The 22,800-nt window shown below is 43.6% G+C and overlaps 3 protein-coding genes across 11 annotated transcripts in view; 1 reads left to right on the top strand and 2 right to left on the bottom strand.

Annotated features, from left to right (window-relative positions):
• Positions 1-3,204, bottom strand: part of LOC122420388 (zinc finger protein 665-like) — a 34,929-nt gene extending 31,725 nt beyond the window's left edge. Inside the window, exons 1-2 of the mRNA XM_043435517.1 lie at positions 3,121-3,204; positions 207-277 (exon numbers count right to left, since the gene is read on the bottom strand). The gene's annotated coding sequence lies outside the window, so the exon portion shown is untranslated. The remainder of the gene's footprint in view (positions 1-206; positions 278-3,120) is intronic.
• LOC122420590 (zinc finger protein 665-like) overlaps positions 1-22,800 on the bottom strand; it is a 161,995-nt gene that overhangs the window by 81,106 nt on the left and 58,089 nt on the right. For 4 of the 9 annotated variants that reach the window (XM_043435856.1, XM_043435857.1, XM_043435859.1 and 1 more), the window contains one exon: positions 14,014-19,176. The exons of 3 other annotated variants lie outside the window; for them this stretch is intronic. In XM_043435856.1, the coding sequence (XP_043291791.1) occupies positions 17,003-19,176 (2,174 nt within the window). In that variant the 3' untranslated portion in view covers positions 14,014-17,002. Of the gene's footprint in view, positions 1-14,013; positions 19,177-20,290; positions 20,378-22,011; positions 22,110-22,800 lie in introns of those variants that run through there. 2 more of the 9 variants (XM_043435863.1, XM_043435862.1) reach the window with 2 other exon arrangements.
• LOC122420655 (WD repeat domain phosphoinositide-interacting protein 3-like) lies at positions 4,622-6,870 on the top strand. The gene has a single exon (XM_043436045.1). It carries the CDS (start codon positions 4,693-4,695, stop codon positions 5,725-5,727), a length of 1,035 nt encoding a protein of 344 aa, XP_043291980.1. The 5' UTR covers positions 4,622-4,692; the 3' UTR covers positions 5,728-6,870.

Here is a 22,800-nt window from a genome sequence, read left to right as displayed (position 1 = left end):
CAGGGGAGCCTCTTCACAAGGGCCAGGTCACCGGGTCATGGGGAGACGGGATCTAAGTGGAGACGACAGGCCCTGAGGGAAGGCCCCGGGTGAGTGTGCGTGTACAGGAGTCAGACAGGACACTCCAGAGTCAGACACGATTAGCAAGTCCAGAGAAGGGCATTTCAGGAAGGCAGTGTGAGAATCCACTGAGAATATGACCTTACCTGAGAAAGAGCCACGCCTGACTCCTGTTCTTTCCTCTTCTGGGCTTCTTCGTCCACGAGTCTTCACAGTTCTATTATGAAAGTTGAAAACATGCTGTTTAAAGCTTAGAGTCAACACATCCCCTTCCTGAGCCCCAACCACGCACTCAGGGAAGCCCTCACCGTGTGGAACAGACAGTCCCCTAGGCCCACTGTCTCAGGAGGGACTCAGGACAATCAACTCCCGCACAGAGACCAACATGGGACTTTCCCACACTTTCCCTCGGATCACACTCCACTCCTGGTGAGGCCTCATGCACACAGCAGCAGGGGCACCTCCGCTGACCCCATGATCCCCTTCAGGTCACACAGCAGGCCGTGGTCCAGCCCCACTCAGAGCAGAGCGCCCCACCCGGGGCCTGATCTCAGTCTCAGAAGTAGAGGCTAAGAGCCCTGGTGCTCAATGCAGGATCCAGATCGTTATTATCTGCAGCTCTGTGCACATTCCTGGGGCAAGGCCCCACACAAGAACGTGAGGAGCATGTCTGATGGGGGAAGAGATGACTAATGAAAGGAGTATGTGTGCACATACCATACACCCTGTGACCATGTGACATATGTGTACACTATGAAATATTTATCACAAACCACTAACCAACACATCCATCACCTCCAAATTCCCATGTTCTGTGTGTGGTGACAACACTGAGGACGTACTCTGCTGACAAATTCCCAGCAAGCAGTAACAGAACAGGATTAACTACAGTCAGCATGCTGCACATACCTCCCCAGGACGCACTCATTTCACAACTCAAAGTCGGTAGCTTTTGACCAACATCTCCCCATCTTCCAGACCTTCCAGATGACCACCATCCTACCTTCTGGTACTGTGAGTTTCGTTTTTTTTACATTCCATGTAATGGAAGGACATACAATACCAGTCTTTCCCTGTCTGTCTTAACTCACTTACCGTAATATTCTCTACATTCATCCAAGTTCTCCCAAGTGAGACAAATCTCCATAATTGTTTACAAGAAAGTCGCTACTGAACGAACAAATCTTTATCCCAAGCTACAAGAAAATTAAATGTAAAGAAAGCAGAAAGCCAAAAGTAAAACCATCACAAAGAACATGATTAAAGTTGCTTGAAAAGGCAACTTTTCAAAGGGTCAGTCAGTTCTTGCCCCATTTTTTCTCTCACATACCTCTATTCCTCACCAGGAATAGGGAAGGGGGTGACCCACACCTGAGAGAATGAAGTCCCTGCCCCAGTCCCCACCTCAACAGGCTCTACACACGCATGCTCTTTTAATACAAATAATTACGAAATACACATGCCTCACAGACAGAAGCTTTGCAATTCTCATTCTTATCTGTACAATTTAAAGAAGCAAGATCTGCATTAGATTTTAAAGTCCAAAATCAGTGTATGACGACTTAATAATTCTGAGCCAACTGCTTCAGCACTCTCTGGATCTAGTCCCCACCATCACCTGCACACTAGCTGTTTCCACTTCATTTGGTTGATCTGTTTCCCTACTTCTTTCTACATCTCCCTTTCTCTGCTCTCATCTCTGCTCTCCTGCTGTCCCTTCCTCCACTCTACTTCTTCCCTGCCTCCCATCCCGCCTCTCTCTGCCATCTGTTCGCCTTCAAGTTGCTTTCTCTCCAACCTCCCTGGTGAGCCTCAATTTCCCTGCATTTCTGCCTTTCTTCCTCCATCTCTGCCCTCCCTTCCTCCCAACTCTCTGGCACTCCCAAGTGGCTACGCTTCCTTTCAGCTCGCTTTTTTTCTCAGCTCCTCCAATCACTAGGAGTCCCCTTTCTCTCCCAGCAGGATATTGCTGCTCTGGGCCCAACTCTAGTATCGCCTTCGCGGGCTGTCTCCGTGAACTGCCTCTCCACTGTCGCCCTCTTTGGGATCCCTGATTTACAGCCCCTCTCCCTTGAAGGCTACAGAAGGAGGCGGTAGAGGACGAGATGGGGAGATACCATCCCTGGCTCAACGGATGGATTTGAGAAAACTCTGGGAGATACAGGGCTCGCAAAGAGTCGGAATGAACAACCACACCTCCCTATCTTGCTCACCGTTAACTCTCCGGAGATCCTGCTTTTTTCTGAATTTCTCTCCTTTCCCCACCCGCTCCCTACAAGGCTCATTCTCTTTCATGAAGCTGTCTCTTCCAAGTTCCTCACAATCCTCTTCACTGCCATCGCTTGTCCTACATGCTTTTCTCAATTTTCCATTTCTCTAGGAGTCGCTGTCTCTGCTACTCCGGATCCCGCCTTCCACCCACTATTTACAGGGTAGGAGACTGAATAAGAAAGGCCCTCCCGCAAGAGCCAAATTCCGGCTGGTATGTGGGGCCGAAGACCCATGGGTGTCACGTGGCTGGCTCAGGTCACCTCGCGCCACCAGGGATCAGGGGAAAAGTCACTCTGAAGGTCAGAAGGACCGGCCTGAGGAGACGTGAGGACAGAGGGGTGGGAAGGAGAGGGGTCTCAGGAGCGGGGCGGGCTCTCCAGAATCCCAGGACCGGGGAGAGAACGCGGCCTCTGCGGGAGCGGGGCGGCCGGCGAGGCCTCCAGGGCCCGAGAAGGAGAGGCTGAAGAACGTGGAGCGAATAAACCACTTCGCCTAATAGAATTGTATGTGGTGCAGAAAGGGTAGAGGGGTCAGTGAGGTCAGTAAACGGCTTTAAACCGGGAAAAGGTGCGAAACGCAGCGTTTCAGTGTTCCAAAAGCAGGAACCGGCTTCAGTGCGGGCTTTAAAGCAAAAGGCAGGCGCCCCTTCGCCGCTTACGGAGACGTCTGAATTTACTGGGGGTGGTGGGGCGGGAGCGGGGATTTAGAGTCAGTAGCGACCCTCAAACCCGGGGTACAAAGAAAAGGAGACTGCGAGAGGCAGGTCCGACTCCAAAGTCAGAAACTCACGCTAAGCCTGGAGTTCCACTCGCCGCTCTCCGCTGCCACGTGAGTCACGGTGCGCGCACGCGCAGACAAATAGCTGAACGGCTGGAGGCGGGGCCAGGCCGTCAGAGGGTGGGTGGTGGAGAGAAGCGCGACCAGCAGAGGGCCTTTGAAAGGTGAGGCGGGATCTCGCTGCGCGGCGGGCGGGTCGTCTCGGCGCGGAGGGAGGGGCGGGGCGGAGCGGAGCGTCCTCGCGCGGCGGGGCGGGGCGACTCGTCGCGGGGGGAGGGGCGGGGCGGGGCGCTCAGTGGGGAGAAGCGTGGCGGCGCAGCGGGCGGAGGAAACTAATTCGATACTGTAATCACTGTTAAAGGGGACTGCAGGCAGGGGACTTCTCCTTGGAAGGAAAGTTACGATAGAACTAGATGGTGTATTAAAAAGCAAAGGAATCACGTTGCCAGCAAAGGAATCACGTTGCCAACAAAGGTCCCTATAGACAAACTATGGTTTTTCCAGTAGTCAGCCTGGGGTGTGGTTAAAAAAGGGATGTGAGAGTTGGTCCATAAAGAAGGCTGAGCAGAGAAAAATTGATGCTTTTGGATTGTGGTGCTGGAGATCAGTCTTGAGAGCCCTTTGGAGGGCAAGGAGATCAAACCTGTCAATCTGAAAGGAGACCAACGGTGAATATTCATTGGAAGGACTGATGCTGAAGCTGAGGCTCCAATACTTTGACCACATGATGCAAATATCGGACTCATTGGAAAAGACCTCGAGGCTGGGAAAGATTGAAGGCAGGAGGAGAATGGAATGATAGAGGACGAGATGGTTAGATGGCATCATCAACTCAATGGACATGAGTTTGAGCAAACTCCAGGAGATGGTGAAAGACAGGGAAGCCTGGCATGCTGCAGCCCACGAGGCTGCAATGAGTCAGTCATGGCTGAGCGACTAAACAACAGGAACAACAACACATCACTGATAGGGCATAGACTGGGAATTTGTGGAGGGTGTGTCTGGTTTTTTCCCAAGGAAACAAGGGGCCTAGTGGGGTGGGGGGTGGGGGGTCTTAAGTTAGTGATAATGGGGAAGGGTGGCTCTTGGCAGTAAGCCTTTTCCTAGAAGTGAAGTGGGAGAATTTTTTAATCTTTGCTCTTTTCCATAATTACAGGATCTGAAGTAAGCTTCACCTCTGTCATCATAAGCTATAATGAAGGAGGAAACAGACAGAGCTGGACTCCGTCTTAGGCCAGGCTGCAAACATTAGGCTACACGCATGGTCACCCTCCCAATGGACTCTGAACTTTGTGCCCGGTGTCTATAGAAGTGGCATACCAATGGGAAACCAGACTCCCTGGATAAAAGAGCCTCAGGACTTGTACTTGGACTCGCCTTTGCCTAAAAGAATATGCTGGTTCCCTCCCACGCCCGGCAGGCCGCGGGTGGATTGCTCGGCGCTCCGCGGTTCCCTGGCTGCGCGCGCAGGCGGTGGGACTTTCGCTTCCCGCCGCGGCAGCGTGGGCGCTGGCCTGACGGATCCCAGCGGTCGACCTCCCAGAGCGGCATGCCGCTCTGAGGCGCGGTGGATCCCGCGGCGCCATGAACCTCCTGCCCTGCAACCCGCACGGCAACGGGCTGCTCTACACCGGCTTCAACCAGGACCATGGATGCTTTGCGTGTGGGATGGAAAATGGATTCCGAGTCTATAACACCGATCCACTGAAGGAAAAGGAGAAGCAAGAATTTCTAGAAGGAGGAGTTGGCCATATTGAAATGTTGTTTCGCTGCAACTACTTAGCTTTAGTTGGTGGTGGGAAAAAGCCAAAATACCCTCCGAACAAAGTGATGATTTGGGTTGACCTGAAGAAGAAAACTGTGATTGAAATAGAATTTTCTACTGAACTCAAGGCTGCCAAATTACGGCGAGATAGAATTGTGGTTGTTTTGGACTCTATGATCAAAGTCTTTACATTCACACATAATCCCCATCAGTTACACGTCTTTGAAACCTGCTATAACCCTAAAGGTCTCTGTGTCCTGTGCCCCAACAGTAACAACTCGCTCCTGGCCTTCCCGGGCACGCACACGGGCCACGTGCAGCTTGTGGACCTGGCCAGCACCGAGAAGCCACCGGTGGACATTCCTGCCCACGAGGGCGTCCTGAGCTGCATTGCTCTCAATCTGCAGGGAACAAGACTTGCGACCGCCTCTGAGAAAGGGACCCTTATACGAATACTTGATACTTCATCAGGGCATTTAATCCAGGAACTACGAAGAGGATCTCAAGCAGCTAATATTTATTGCATTAACTTCAATCAGGGCGCTTCCCTCATCTGTGTGTCCAGTGACCACGGCACGGTGCACATTTTTGCAGCCGAAGATCCGAAAAGGAATAAACAATCAAGTTTGGCATCGGCCAGTTTCCTTCCAAAATACTTCAGTTCCAAGTGGAGTTTCTCCGAGTTTCAAGTCCCCTCAGGCTCTCCATGCATTTGTGCCTTTGGAACAGAGCCAAACGCTGTCATTGCGATCTGTGCGGACGGCAGCTACTACAAGTTCCTGTTCAACCCCAAGGGAGAGTGCGTCCGGGACGTGTATGCGCAGTTCCTGGAGATGACGAACGACAAGCTTTGACCCTTCACCGGGAGCACGAGCACCGCGGCCCCTGGGCGCCCAGCGGCCCCTCCAGCTCCTGGGGCTGGTGACGATGGGCCGGAGGGACGGCCCGGGACCTTGTCTTGAAGCCACTCATGGCTGTTTTCCGAAGCCAGGCCTCCTGAGTCCAATGTTAAAGGAAGAATCAATGGGGCACGGGGACACTCCCACCTGACCGCCAGCTTCACCATCCGCTTCAGTGGTTCTGCCGCATCCTCCACCTGCAGCCAGGGCTCCGGACAAACTGGGGGCACGTTGAGAAAAGGAGGGACAACGTGAAATTCATTTGTGGCGCCAGATTCCATCCTTTTTGCTGAGTTTGTGATGGAGAGGTGAACACACGTGCAATCTTGGTTCTTTCTCACCATATATAAGTGGGATTATCACACCGGCAGCCTTAGGAGGAGGAGGGAGGAAGCCCTTCTCCCGTCTAAACTGAACAAAGTTTAGAGTTCACAGGCTTGGTGTCTCCCTCAGGAGCCACATGTCACATGTTCCCCTCTTGTTGGCGCCATTGGAGTTGAGGCAGCGCCAGGCCTACCCCGTGAACCGCACCTGTGGCCTCCTGGCAACACTCTGGGTCAAAGGGAGTTCCCCTTTACTCGTAGGGAACAGAGTAACGCGTAGACTTTAAAACTGAGTCATAGAAGAACGCATCGCTTAATTCGGAGGATACGAAGGGAAACCGGCGTCTCAACAAAGCAGCGCCCGGTCCTGTGGGCTTCGGCCAGCCGCTTCCACTTCCCTCTCTCACCGTCTTCTCTCCCTGTTTTTAAGAATAGCTGCACACTAACATTCTGGGAATGAGAGGCACATACTTTTTTTTAACATTTGGTAACTAAAATAGGTTATGGGCTCTATATTGTTAGTACTACTTGAGGTATATATTTTTCTTAAATTCCCTTTAAACTTAATTTTGTTTTGATTTCAGGTTGCAAACATTAAAATCTGCAGCTGCAAGCTCTCAGTTTGCCAGTTCTTTTACTGTCATGTAATCAACTAACTTTGTCTGTGGATTTCAATGTAAAGTATGCATGTTACTTTTATGTGTATTTAATCATGAAATTTAATTTTGCACACTTATTTGTAATGTTTCTTTTAAATAAACGTGGCTAATTTTGTTAAAAAAAAAGAATATGCTAATTATCTCTGTAACAGAACAAAGTCATGAATTCCATTATTTTTATTGGGATATGACCACAGTCCTATTGATAAATGTCCACTGTTTATCTAGTCTTGTGACACATGAATCATGGGTTAACTTTGATCGTATCTCTCTTTTACCTTGTCCAGACTAGTTTCAAGGAATTTGGGGAGGTGGGTTTGAGCAAGTACACTTAGGGTATATAAGGTTTTCACAAAAACTAGTTGGGGTCCTTGGCTAAGAGGCAACTCTGCCTTGGCCCCGCCAGTGTAATAAACTGCACTCCACTATCTGCATTGTCCTTCTGAGTCACTTTGTTTCTCGGAACATGTGACTACAACAATAATACCAAGAAAAGTCAAAGAAGATAAATACACATGTAATAGTTAAAAAATGGAACCTTAGGAATATTAACCCAATAATAATAAAACGACAACAAAGGCCTGAGAACCTTGGTGTAGTACCTTAGAACGTCGGTGAGGGGCCCTGCGTGTTCCTTTGGGCTGTGTTGTGTCTGGTCCTGTCACATCTTAGAGACATCAGTATGTGTTGAAAGACGTTCCTCTCAATCAACAAGTCAGAGGTCTGGGTTGAACCAGAACCCAGAGGTTATACTAATGCCAAAGTCTTGGCTCTCTGTGCACAAATGCCAAGCCAAAATAGTTGAAATACAAACACAGAGATAGAGTTACGGAGGAGTAAGAGTGGCTTTATATATGTGTGAGGCTAAAAGGGAATACTTTAGGCCCCCTCCCTGGTGAGTAGGGAGAGGTTATATCATCTGCTAGGGATATATGCTAAGGATCAAGGCAGTAACAGTCTTGTTTTCTTCTTTCCTCTACAAAGTTGTAAAAAGGATGGGGTTGGTGACAAGATTAAATTGTGTGCAGGGTCTTAGGTGGTCTGGTCTCCTAATCACTGCAGTGGTAAAGAATCCACCTGCCAGTATAGGAGACTTGGGTTCGATTCCTGGGTCGGGAAGATCCCCTGGGGGAAGAAATGGCAACCCATTTTGTGTCCATTAGGTCACAAGAGGGTTGGACACGATTGACCCGGCGTGAGCATCCTTCTTTGATTAGCAACTGTTCTGCCCTTTGGAACTCACAGAAGGTCATGGAGACTGCAGTCCTGCCTATAAGAAATGGGAACCAAAAAGCCTTCTGTGCCTGGGAGCCCCACAGGGCCCTGCTCTGCAGCCTCAATACTAGGAAAATTTTTTTTTCCACTTTGCCATTTCTCTGGTGATCACGGTGAAAAAAGTCTTTGCACAGCATCCTGGATATTATGTTTATAATTAGAGAGTAATGAAATATCATACTGATGTAACTAAATTATCCCCTCATCTCTTTTACCAGCTGTGCTCTAGTGAAGAAATAGCTGGTGAGAATAAGCCTTTCTTCATTAAAAAAGTGAAAAAGCAGGCAGTTGTTTTCTGTGCCCTGAGAAAGAAAGTAGCATGTGAATTGTCCACGTTGCGCATGCAAACAGTACACACGGATGTGGACAGATGTGATGTTACCTTAAAATGGTTTGGCCCAGACACCTGGGGGAAAGTCTTCACGAAATTCCAAAAGTAGATGTACTGAGGATTTAGCACATATGAAGTACTAAACACAAACTGAACTGAATTATCCAAGAAATACTTACCATTGTTGGGAAAACAAAATTAAACACCAAAGTGAATGGGCCTGGAAATTATCATACTGAGAGGGTAACATGCAGGAAGGTCAGGGGTCTCCAAATGGAGGATATAGGCTGCAAGTGTCAACGTTTTTTATCTTTCTCTAAGGGCAGGAGGAGGAAACAAATTACAAGTGTCAGATATTCTTCCCGTCTCTATTCAAAATTTAAATTTTGTATAGGAGGTTTCTCTTAAAATTCTGTGTTGCTATGACGACACCTGGTTCCACCTGAACTTAACTTTTCCCAAACCTTGAGCTAACCAATGCGTTTTTCTTACGGAAATGTTTTTATTAAGCTATGTTAATGAACTATGTATTTACCCTAGACTCTTTCTTCAAGTTGGTTTGCTTAAAAGACTCAGAACCAATAATGGCTCAACAAACTAGTATGTTTTACTCATACAATTGTTCTCCTAATCTATGTTAATGAAACTATTTATTTGCTTGGAAACCTGCCTTTCTTCAAGATTCATGTCAATCGTTTTAAGGCCCGGGACAACTCACCTTGTGCCAATGTTATCTCAAAATGCATGTTGTGGGTGAGGGGCCTGGTGCCAATCTCTAAGTTTTGAGACATTTCCTTTCTCCAATTAGCAGCCTGCTAGTAGTGGTACTCTTGCGTGGAAAATCCCATGGACGGAGGAGCCTGGTGGGCTGCAGTCCATGGGATTGCTAAGAGTCGGACACGACTGAGCGACCTGACTTTCACTTTTCACTTTCATTCATTGGAGAAAGAAATGGCAACCCACTCCAGTGTTCTTGCCTGGAGAATCCCAGGGACAGCGGAGCCTGGTGGCTGCCGTCTATGGGGTCGCACAGAGTCAGACACGACTGAAGCGACTTAGCAGCAGCAGCATCAGCAGCAGTAGCTATATAACATTCACCTAAAGACTAGCAGGGGGGCTCTGTTCCTGTCTCTTTCTGATGTCTATGTCAGAAATTTTATCTATGTCTTTTATACTTTAATAAAACTTTATTACACAAAATCTCTGAGCGATCAAACCTCATCATTGGCCCGGATTGAATTCCTCTCCTCCGGACGCCAAGAATCCCGGAGTCTTTCAAGGCTCAGCAACAACCTTTCAATACTAAGTGAATAAGTCAGAGAAAGACAAAGATTAGACATCACTTATATTTGGAATCTGAAAAAAGATACCAATGAACTCATTTACAAAACAGAAACGTCTGACAGTATAGCATAGGGAGGTCTGCTCAATGTTATGTGCTAGCCTGGATGGGACAGGAGTTTGGGGGAGAATGGATACATGCATATGTGTGGCTGAGTACCTCAATTGTCATTTATCCCGACCCCTTAAAAGATCTGAATCCTCTTGGGACCCAGCAGTACCCTACACCCATACCCACCTCATCCCCCAGTATAAATCCACCTCACCCCGCCTCGTCTTTGCTCTTTTATTAAAATTTGAAAGGAGTAGAGTAGGTTCACAATGTTATGTTAGTATCAGGCATAGAGCGAATTGAATGAGTTATATTTAAAAAATTATTAGAAAAAAATCTCCTTTAATGAGAACTGCATTCTTCTTTATAAAAAGTGTTTGTTTCATGCTTGTGATGACATAGCTTCAAATACTTGAGAAAAACTTGTATAATAATATATACAATAATTATATATAGTATAGTTATATAACTATATAATAATACATAGTTGTCACTACTTCTCAATGATGTACCAGTGCCAGTGAAGTTGCTCAGTTGTGTCCAACTCTTTGTGATCCATGGACTGTAGCCTACCAAGCTCCTCCATCTATGGAAATTTCCAGGCAAGAGTACTGGAGTCGGTTGCCATTTCCGTCTCCGGGGGATATTCCTGATCCAGGAATCGAACCCAGGTCTCCCGCATTGCGGGCAGACGCTTTACTATCTGAGCTACCAGGGAAGCCCAATGTAATGGAACGTCAAATTACTGTATGACCATTTGAGGGTAATTAGGCAACTGTGGCTCAGATCGTGAACTCCTTATTGCCAAATTAAGACTTAAACTGAAGAAAGTAGGGAAAACCACTAGACCATTCAGGTATCACCTAAATCAAATTCCTTATGACTACACAGTGGAAGTGACAAATAGATTTAAGGGACTTGCTCTGATAGACAGAGAGCCTGATGAACTATGGATGGAGGTTCATGACATTGTACAGGAGACAGGGATCAAGACCATCCCCAAGGAAAAGAAATGCAAAAGGGGAAAATGGTTGTCTGAGGAGGCCTTACAAATAGCTGTGAAAAGAAGAGAAGCGAAAAGCAAAGGAGAAAACGAAAGATATTCCCATTTGAATGCAGAGTTCCAAAGAATAGCAAGGAGAGATAAGAAAGCCTTCCTTAGTGATCAATGCGATGAAATAGAGGAAAACAACAGAATGGGAAAGACTAGAGATCTCTTCAAGAAAATTAGAGATATCAAGGGAACATTTCAAGCAAAGATGGGTTCGATAAAGGACCGAAATGGTATTGATCTAACAGAAGCAGAAGATATTAAGAAGACGTGGCAAGAATACATAGAAGAACTGTACAAAAAAGATCTTCACGACCCAGATAATCACAATGGTGTGATCACTCACCTAGAGCCAGACATCCTGGAATGTGAAGTCAAGTGGGCCTTAGAAAGCATCACTATGAACAAAGCTAGTGGATGTGATGGAATTCCAGTTGAGCTATTTCAAATCCTGAAAGATGATGCTGTTAAAGTGCTGCCTCAATATGCCAGCAAATTTGGAAAATTCACCAGTGGCCACAGGACTGGAAAAGGTCCGTTTTCATTCCAATCCCTAAGAAAGGCAATGCCAAAGAATGCTCAAACTACCGCACAATTGCACTCATTTCACACGCTAGTAAAGTAATCCTCAAAATTCTCCAAGCCAGGCTTCAGCAATATGTGAACCGTGAACTTCCAGATGTTCAAGCTGGTTTTAGAAAAGGCCAAGGAACCAGAGATCAAACTGCCAATATCTGCTGGATCATCAAAAAAGCAAGAGAGTTCCAGAAAAATATCTATTTCTGCTTTATTGACTAAGCGAAAACCTTCGACTGTGTGGATCACAATAAACTGGAAAATTTTGAAAGAGATGGGAATACCAGACCACCTGAGTGCCTCTTGAGAAACCTATATGCAGGCCAGGAAGCAACAGTTAGAACTGGACATGGAACAACAGACTGGTTCCAAATAGGAAAAGGAATACGTCAAGGCTGTATATTGTCACCCTGCTTATTTAACGTATATGCAGAGTACATCATGAGAAACGGTGGACTGGAAGAAGCACAAGCTGGAATCAAGATTGCCGGGAGAAATATCAATAACCTGAGATATGCAGATGACACCACCCTTATAGCAGAGAGTGAAGAGGAACTAAAAAGCCTCTTGATGAAAGTGAAAGAGGAGAGTGAAAAAGTTGGCTTAAAGCTCAACATTCAGAAAACTAAGATCATGGCATCTGGTCCCATCACCTCATGGGAAATAGATTGGGAGACAGTGGAAACAGTGTCAGACTTCATTTTTTTGGGCTCCAAAATCACTGCGGATGGTGACTGCAGCCATGAAATTAAAAGACGCTTACTCCTTGGAAGGAAAGTTATGACCAACCTAGATAGCATATTAAAGAGCAGAGACATTTTATTACATTGCAACAAAGGTTCCGTCTGAGTCAAGCATGGTTTTTCCAGTGGTCATGTATGGATGTGAGAGTGGACTGTAAGAAAGTTGAACGCCGAAAAATTGATGCCTTTGAACTGTGGTGTTGGAGAAGACTCTTGAGAGTCCCTTGGACTGCAAGGAGATCCAACCAGTCCATCCTAAAGGAGATCAGCCCTGGGTGTTCATTGGAAGGACTGATGCTGAAGCTGAAACTCCAGTACTTTGGCCACCTCAGGCCAAGAGTTGACTCATGGAAAAGGCCCTGATGCTGGGAGGGATTGGGGGAAGGAGAAGGGGGCGACAGAGGATGAGATGGCTGGATGGCATTACTGACTCGATGGACATGAGTTTGAGTAAACTCTGGGAGTTGGTGATGGACAGGGAGGCCTGGCGTGCTGCGATTCATGGGGTCACAAGGAGTCGGACACGACTGAGCGACTGAACTGAACTGAACTGAGGCAATTTACTTTAAAAATTGTAATCTATTTTTCTCTTTTCTTTGTTGTCTGGAAGCACTGTCACATGTGGACAACAAAGCAGAATGTAAAATATGTTTTCAGAAGACATTAGAATTTATTTTCACAATTATCAACTATGCACTATTTGTAAATATTTCTGTGTATTAACTCAAGTCCTAAACGAATTATGTCTTCATAGTTATAGGGTACCTACTATGTCCCATCACTGTCTTATGCATGTGCATTTTCATGTTCTAAAAGTCTCAGAACAACCCACTGACGTGGATTTGTTAAGAGTAAGGCAGGGAAGAAACGTAAACATTAAATCTTGGTCACAAAATGCAGACAGAAAAAATTATGCTAAGGAAAAACTATTGAAAAAACAAATAGGGTGGTGTGATTTGAAACAATAGCACTGAAACATATATTGCCATTTGTAAAACAGAGAGCCAGTGGAAGTTTGATGTATGAAGCAGGGCACCCAGACAGAGCCAGTGCTCTGTGAAGACCTGGACATACGGGGGGGGAGGGAGGTGGGTTCAGAAAGGAGGGGACATATGTATGTCTATGGCCAATTTGTGTCAATGCAGAGCAAAAAACATCACAATATTGCAAAAAAAAAAAATTATTTTTAAATACATCTAAGAATATGAACAATGGAGCATATTACTTAATTCTATAATGTGACATCAAGAATTTAATATCCTCTGGACTTCTATTTATTACCTAATAAATATTTCCAAACATTAATGTTCCTAATGTTCTTAGGCTAGTGTAAAAATGTCACAGGCAATGGATAGTAAATAGCAATTTATGTCTAAAAATAGATTAATAATAATTTATACCATCTTCAACACCATATACAATAGAAAATATGTGTACAGCAGGAAAAGGAATGTAATAAATTCAAAGCACGTGAGAACATTCAGTGTTTTGTTAAACAGTCTCACAGTGTTTTTTTGATGTTTGACTACTGACATTTTTAGATTTTATTTGGTGCCATCTTGTTCCAGTGGGGGACTGCAAAGTAACAAGAACTGAAATGTTGGGGACTGAATATGTGAAATGTCTAGTTTAGCAAACAAAAAAAGTTCCCATCATATAGTGCGCTTTCTAAATTATTTCCAGGGCTTCCATGGTGGCTCAGCAGTAAGGAATTCGCCCACTAATGCAGTAGACAAGGGACTGATAATTCCTGGTCTGGGAAATTCCCATATGCTGTTGAGCTCCTGACCCCATGAGCCACAATTATTCAGCCAAGAATAAATAAGCAAAAAAAAAAAAAAATTTTTTTCCAGAATGCTCCAAGCTCCAAAAGACACGTCACTTTTACCCTTATTTCCAAAGTTTTTTATTTCCTAATTTTTGCATGACTTTTATTCCTATTCTCACTTCATGTAAATCAGGCACATACTTTTAATTTGGGCACAAAAGATAAAATTGGGAAATATCATATAGTGCACATACAAACGGGGGGTATGTTTTACAGGGCCAGAATCTATAATTGCTCTGCTATGCACAAAGTGTGGAGAGAATAACTGAAGTGTGTATTGTTAGCATATAATCCCAAAATTATCTATTTGATTTCACCATGTAAAGAAACTCTTAGAGATTCTTTCAACCTTGAGAGTCTTTGGGGCATTGCTGGTTTCTGTTACGAAGGACTGAGGTGGATTAAAGCTGTGTTGTTGGAAGAAACATGATCACTCCGAGTTATGGAAACAATGATACAAACTTTGTTAGCGCTCAAGACTTATGATACATTCTGAGTAAAGGACCACCATTTCCCTGGTACTATTTCTCCCACACAATCAGTCCCCAGTAACCTGTCAACCCACCTCCCATGAAAAGCCCAAGCCCCTCAATGTCCAGCCTGCTCTTGTCATGGTCAGATGGTAGAGCATTCAGTCCTTTAACCATGGTGACCTGTGTACAGAAGGGCGCCCTGAACATAAAGAGCATGCTGAGTCATGTCATGGTTTTACATGGTTCTCTGTCCCTCGCTGATCCTAATTCACACACCATTGAATATATCTCAGTGTCCCTGTTTTACCAGGATAGATATAAATGAACCACACCTAATGAAATCAGCCCCTTCATCTTACTGATTTCTTTGCAGAGACCATCATGAAAGTCTCTAAGAAAGCTATAAGAATTTAAAACTCTCAGGAAATGTCATAAACAATAATGTGACATTCTCAAGAAAATTCAAGTAATTAAACACACACTGAAGATAATGGGCCATTTCCACACGTGTGATTAAGTTTCAACATACTTAATTATTCTGCAGTTATATCGTACGTTAGTGCTGGAGAACTGATTTATTTATTCCTCAAATGAATTCTCTCTTCTGTGATCTGTTGTTAGAACTGTCACAAAAGTTGGCCAAATTCATTACAATTATAAGGATTCTCTCCAATATGAATTTTGGGGGAGGAATCTTGAGGAAATATTGTTTTCTTAAACATGTTTCCAAATTCGGTATAGTGTACAGTTTCTGACACACATGAATCACTTCTTTATGGAACAGACTACACAATATTCATTACCTGTCTAAGTTTGCTCTCCTTTCACGTTCCACAGTTTTGATCTTTGAGTTAAAGCTTCAGTGTGTACATTACTTTTGTGTGGTTTCTCAGAAAGATATATTCTGAAGTCTAGTGTACTCTGAACCCTCCAGAAAGCCCTTGCCTGTCCGTTTCCAAGACTCCTCTTCACTATGGAGTCTTGTCTAAGACTTCAACTCAAAGTGAAAATTTTCCCACTCCCATTGCATCTGAGCACTGCTCCAGAATGTTCCCGAACTTGGATGTTTGGTAAAATCCTTCCCATAAATATTATATTTGTGTGGTTTAACCCCAGGATATGTATTCTTACACACCTAAAGAGCAGTAATTGTGAAAACATCCATAAAGCATAAAGTAAAGTATAAAACTGCCAAAGTATAAAGTATTTTGTGAATACTGTGTTTAAGGCAGTACCTAAAGTTCTTGCCATACTCTGTACACTGGTAAGGTTCTCTCTAGTATGGATCATCTGATGGCTGGTGCAATGTGAGCCCCAAGTAAAGTTTTACACACTCATGTCACTTGTAAGCTTTCTCTCCAGAATGACTTCTTTACTGAATCCTGACTTAGGATTATTGTCTAAAAGCCCTGACACACTCATTACACTGACATAATTTCTATCCAGTGTGAATATTCTCAAGAAGCCTAAGGTGTAAACACCTGACAAAAGCCTGGACACACTGATTACATTCGGATGGTCTCTCCAGTCCATCACCTGATGTCTTTTGAGGCCTGAATGCCACCTGAAGGATTTGCCACACTCTTACATTTGTGTCTCTGCATTATGAATTCTCTGCTGATGGGAAAGATGAGACCTGTTATTGAAGCCCTGGCCACACACATTATATTTACATGATTTCCTCCAATCTTAATGTTAAGATTGGAGGGACGGACTGTGCTCTAAATGTATGGATTCTCACCAGTATGAATTTTCTCATGTTCTGTAAATAACTGAATGCCTTCCAAAAGACTTACCTCATGCACTAAGTGGGTAAGATTTCCATTCAGAATTAATTACGTGATGGTTAGTTATGTCTGAACACAGAACCAAAGCTCTGTCCCACCTACCACATTCAGGAGGTTTCCTCTAGTTTGACTTTTCTGAGGGTCAAAAAGTTGATATATTTTATGACTGAAGGGTTTGTCATATAAATTCCATTTATGTGGCTTCCCTCGTGTATGAACTGCCCAACAGTCAGTTGAGGATGAACATGCACTAGAAGCTACACCAGATTTCTTTCATTTGTATGGTTTCTATACAGTATGAATTCTTTGATTAATTATAAGGCCTGAACTCTGACTAAAGGCTTTGCTACACTCATTACATCTGCACTAAAATGTTTCTCATGATTGTTGTCTTTGTAACATTTTTCTCCACTATAAATTATCTGATTTCTTAGATGGTCATTTCGAGCACTGTCCATATACATCACATTTCTATGCTGTCCCTCCTGTTTGAACTGCACAATGGTGAGGCTAGCTGTGCAGTAAAACATCTGTCAGAATGGTTACATTTGTAAGGTTTCTCTCCAGTATGAATTCTCCAATGAACTGCAAGGTTTGCATTTAAAGGCCTTGCCACTGAGATCACATTTACATGGTTTCTATCCAGTAGGAATTCTCCGATGAAACGCAAGGTTTGCCGTTTGACTCAAGGCCTTGCCACATAGCTCATTATTTATATGGTTTCTCCCCAATATGTTTCCAATGAACTGCAAAGACCTGGAACTGAAGACTTTGCCACATAAATTACATTTCTACACTTTTCCTCCTGTATGAACTGCCTGATGGCAATATAAGGATGACTGTGCACTAAAATGTTTGTCCCAATTGTTATATTTGTAAGGTTTCTCTCCAGTATGAATTCTCCGATGAATTACAAGGATTGAATTTCGACGAAAGGCCTGTCCACATACATCACATTTACACAGTTTCTCTCCAGTATGAACTCTCTGATGAACTACAAGGCCTGAATTTCGACTAAAAGCCTTTCCACACATATCACATTTATATGGTTTCTCTCCAGTATGAACTCTCTGATGAAGTACAAGCCTTGCATTTACACTAAAGGCCTTGCCACACACATCACATTTATATGGTTTCTCTCCAGTATGAACTCTCTGATGAAGTACAAGCCTTGCCTTTACACTAAAGGCCTTGCCACATACATCACATTTATACGGTTTCTCTCCGCTATGAATTCTCCAATGAATTACAAGTTTTGACTTTTGAGTATAGCCACGGCCACATACTTCACATGTATATGGTTTCTCTCCAGTATGAAGGGTCTGATGAACTGCACATCTTGCTTTTTGACTAAAGGCCTTTCCACACACATCACATTTATATGGTTTCTCTCCAGTATGTACTCTCCGATGAACTACAAGCCTTGAATTTAGACTAAAGGCCTTGCCACACAGATCACATTTATATGGTTTCTCTCCGGTATGCATTCTCCAATGAATTACAAGTATTGACTTTCGAGTATAGCCACGGCCACATACTTCACATGTATATGGTTTTGCTCCAGTATGAAGGGTCTGATGAACTGTACGCCTTGCTTTTCGACTAAAGGCCTTTCCACACACATCACATTTATATGGTTTCTCTCCAGTATGTACTCTCTGATGAACTACAAGCCTTGAATTTACACTAAAGGCCTTGCCACATACATCACATTTATATGGTTTCTCTTCGGTATGCATTCTCGAATGAATTAAAAATATTGACTTCTGAGTATAGCCACGGCCACATACTTCACATGTATATGGTTTCTCTCCAGTATGAAGGATCTGATGAAGTGCATGGCTTTCCTTGCGAGTAAAGGCCTTTCCACACACATCACATTTATATGGTTTCTCTCCAGTATGAACTCTCTGATGAACTACAAGCCTTGCATTTACACTAAAGGCCTTGCCACACACATCACATTTATATGGTTTCTCTCCAGTATGAACTCTCCGATGAACTACAAGCCTTGCATTTACACTAAAGGCCTTTCCACATACATCACATTTATATGGTTTCTCTCCGGTATGAACTCTCCAATGAATTCCAAGGTGTGACTTTCGAGTATAGCCACGGCCACATACTTCACATGTATACGGTTTCTCTCCAGTATGAAGGGTCTGATGAACTGTACGCCTTGCTTTTCGACTAAAGGCCTTTCCACACACATCACATTTATATGGTTTCTCTCCAGTATGAACTCGCCGATGATGTTGAAGGTGTGTATGCTGTTTAAAGCAGTGGCCACATACATCACATTTATATGGTTTCTCTCCAGTATGATTTCTCTGATGAACTACAAGGGTCGATTTATCATTAAAAGCCTTACAACATATGTTACATTTATATGCTTTTCTTCCTGTATGGATCCTTTGATGTCTAGTGAGTTCTGAGTCCTGAAGAAAAGTCATGTTACACTTATTACAACTGTAAGTTTTTTTCTTGTGTGCTTTCTGGTCTGGTCCCAGTTCTGAGGGATGCATAACAGCACTCTCACGTTTATGAGAATTGCCTTTACGGACACTACGAGTTCTCTGAGGTGGTAAACCTAAGGTGCTACTGTTGATATTTGCCACAACCTGATGACATTCAGAAACTGTCCCTACAGATTCAAGTATCTGCAACTGATCTTGAAAGCTTGATCTATGCCTTTCAACAGGCTTATTTCCTGCATCACTTCTACTATCATGATCTCTTCTATCGGTGAGATTTTTGCTGTGGGATATAGACATTTCTCTGTCATTTCTTTCATCATCTGTCCACAGAGACTCAAAATCATGCATATTTTCTTGTATCTTCCTGAGGAAAAAATCTTTGATTTCACAACTTTTGGATCTTCCAAACACCACTCTTTGAAAAATTTCTTCTTTACCACTGTTTCCTTTTGCCTGTAATTTCTTGATCATACGTATTTGAGACACATCTACAAGATATAAAACACCATATGTATTCTATCAATTACAATGCATAAATAAATTGTCTCATGCTGAATACATGGTATTATACCAAAAGTCATACCCATCCTGAACAGAATTATGCATCTTCCCAACAATGCTCTTAAAAATATTTGAAATGCTCAACAAATAGAACTCTTTAAAAACGAAAGAGCAATCACATGTGATCCAAACTAGTTTTAGGGTAGCCTAGCTTCAAAGATACACTCAGAACATATTCATTTTATCCAAACTCATGTCAGTTCTCAAAGAAAAGGGTATTTTTGCACCATGACCTCTAAGCTCATTCTACTTGGTAGGAAACATACTGCTGTCTCATAATTGAGAAGAAAAAATAGTATATTGCACACACGTTATGCACACTTATACATAAGTAATTGGTAAAGAACAGACAGGGCTACATAGGTGACTTGGTGGTAAAGAATTAGCCTGCCAATGCAGGAGACAACAGGAGAGGGAGCTTCAATCCCTAGGTGGGGAAGATCCCCTGAAGAAGGAAATGGCACCCACTGAGCTATCTTGCCTTAAAAAAAATTCCATGGATGAGTAGCTTAGCAAGCTACTGTCCATGAGATCACAAAGAGTCAGACAGAATGATCGACTAAGCAAGTATTCATTAACAGGTAATAAACTGTAATGGTAAATAATCCAAAAGAAGCACTTTAATGAATAATGGAAAACATAAATGGCAGCTGACAACTGTTCAGGGAATTCCCTACAATAATGTAAAAAAAAAAAAAGAAAACTTGTCTAAATACCTCTTATAAATCTATCAGTAGATAGATGTATGGGCATTTTATGACTTTAAGAAGTGGTTCATGTCAGTTACATTGTGTAATACATAAAGACCACCATATTTAAATAACAAAAAATTAACAAACAGAACATTCTCTACTTAAAGAACAGTCATTCAGTACAGCAATTCCCTATCTATACAGTAACTTTAACGTACTCAGTTCGTTGGTTCCAAGATATATGTCAAGGAACAAGCTTTGGGGCCTTCTTTGTGGCTCAGAGGTAAGGAATCCACCTGCTAATTAACACACAAGGGTTCCATCCCTCATCCGGGAAGTTCCGACATACCTTGGAGGAGCTAAGCCTGTAGGCCACAACTCCGTGTTCCAGAGTTCAGGAGTCACAACTACTGAGCACAGGCATAGAGCCCACACACTGTAACAAGAGAAGGCATTAGAATGAGAAGCCCGTGCACTGCAAGCAGAGAGTCGCCTTTGCTTGCCACAAGTAGCGAAAAGCCCCTGAAGCAACAAAGACTCAGTGCAACCAAAAAAAAAAAAAATGTTTTTTTAATGTAATACATTGCTATAAAAACATAAGTATTATTTGAAAACATATTAACTAGAGTCAGATACAACACTCATAAAAATGAAAAGTAAAATAAAAAAACACAAGATGCAAAGTAGACAAAGAGATGACACAAGAAGCAAGACAGGAAGTAAATATATTCTTTAAGCAAAAGTAATCTTTGAGGCAAATTCCCTGGTGGTCCAGTCATTAGGACTACGCACATACACTGGAGGGGGCACAGATTCCATCCAGGAATGGGGAACTAAGATACCACCTGCCTCATGGCACAGGAAAAAAACCCCCCAAACAGTAACTTCAGCCCTTTTCTGTAAAACAGGCAACATTCTATGCCACCTAACAGCACTAATTACCTCAATTTTATAAATAAAGGCAGTGGATGCACAGGGTTCCTGAACACAGCTCCATGGAACATGAAAGTAAATGAGCAAAAGCAGGACTGAAACCGAGACTTACAGATGCATACATGCTCTGAACCACCAGGGCCCACCAGGGCAGAACAGAGGACAAAAAGTTACAGTGAACTCCAGGAGTGTAAAAAGGAAACTTCAGATCAGACACAGAACTGACCTGTGTAACTGTCTTACTCCTGGAAATCGTTTCCAAGGCACCAACAACACATCAATTCAGGTCCTGTCCAAGAGAGGACCTCAATGTCCACTGTCCTTACAGGTTTCCTGAGTTACAATCACAGAAGATCCAAACTACATTCCTGTTACACACACCCCTGAAGGATGTGGCAAAAGAAGTAACAACAGGAAGAGCTGAGGGCTCTGAACAGGAAGACAGGTTGAAGGCAGCTCTGTGTAGGATCTGAGACACCAAATGCAATCGAAGAGCTGCCAGTCTTTTCCCTTCTTCCAATGAGGTCTCCCAAGTGCAGCAAATAGGAAGAGAACCAGGCTGGGTCCAAAATAAACTTTGGAGGTGTCAGCGCTGTTCTACATGGACCAAAAATCAGGCATCCGATGGAATCCAGCACAGAAGGGGGACAAAGAGGAAATAGATCCCTTTGAAACACCTCATCACATGCTTCCCAAAGTCAAGCAACAACACTGACAGGAGTCAAATGACAGATTGTTACAGATCATATAAAGACTTTGCCTTTTGGGGCCTCTTTTCCTGGGGGTCCACTTAGAACAAAAACTCTTTTTTCTTTCTAATTAAATCATTTTCTTCATTTAGAAACAGCCACCTGTAAGTCAGACCTACTTTCTTTCTCCCTAAAAAAAATGCAATTTTTTGGTAGGAGACTGATGGCCTCCATGTTAAATGTCTTGAATGTTGTCATCTTCCCCTTTGCATTCCCTGAGATACATGGCTCCAGTTGAGGAATTTACACCCAACAAAAACAGGGTAAATAGACAGTCATTCTCTAATCTCAGGGAATAATTATGGCAAGGACAAAGAAAGGATAAAACCCTGTTTGTTAAGGGAGACACTATACACGCCCAGAAAGCCTGTTTGGAGCCAAAACTCACAGGATTATTCCAGGCCATAATGAGTCTTGCTCCTCCCAGAAGCCTTTACTTTGAGATCCAACTTGGCTAAGGTGTGCATGCACACTCCAGGGAGGGTCCTGAGACTAATGAACCAGGGCAAATAAACAAGGTGATTGGCCTGAGGGAAGATGAAGACCCGGAAAACTGCACCTTTGTAAAGAATTTACACTTCCCAAAGGCGTCTCTCTCTCTCCCTGAGGTTGCCCATGTGCCTTGCCACATGTACTTTTCCTTTCAATAAACTTTTTTCTTTACTCTTTATCTTCTGCCTCATCATCTGAATTTGTTCTTGACGAGGCAGGCCAGACTAGGGCCCGTAGCCCTAAATGTTGGCTCCTGTGGTCCAGGGGTTAGGAGTCTCGATCTGGGAAATTAAGAACTTGCTTCCAGCTTCCGCTCGCTCCCACTCACTTCTTTGAGCATTCCAAATCAATTTCCTTTCTCATAGCTTTTGTTACTAAAACACGGATCCTACTTTCCTTAAGCAACCATGAACTGCCCTTTATATTAGCATTTTTTGGACTGGTGACCATAAATACCAGTGATAACTTCTAAAAACACTTGCTTTCTTATGGAGAACATCTCAGGGTAGCAGCAAACATATTCATTAATAATCCAAAATCTCTTTAGTTTCTCTATGAGAGGAAATTATCAGTAATCAGTGCCTATGTGTGTGCTAAGTCGCTTCAGGCATGTATGACTCTTTGCAAACCCATGGACTGTAGCCTGCCAGCTCCTCCGTCCATGGGATTCTCCAGGCAAGAATAC

Source organism: Cervus canadensis, chromosome 18, assembly GCF_019320065.1.
Source record: "Cervus canadensis isolate Bull #8, Minnesota chromosome 18, ASM1932006v1, whole genome shotgun sequence".
Classification (NCBI taxonomy): Eukaryota; Metazoa; Chordata; class Mammalia; order Artiodactyla; family Cervidae; genus Cervus; species Cervus canadensis.
Note: the sequence above shows the minus strand (reverse complement) of the source record. Positions and strands in the feature narration are given on the sequence as shown.

Excerpts from the sequence above, each read along its gene's own strand:
- LOC122420655 (XM_043436045.1), top strand. The coding sequence starts at position 4,693 with ATGAACCTCCTGCCCTGCAACCCGCACGGCAACGGGCTGCTCTACACC.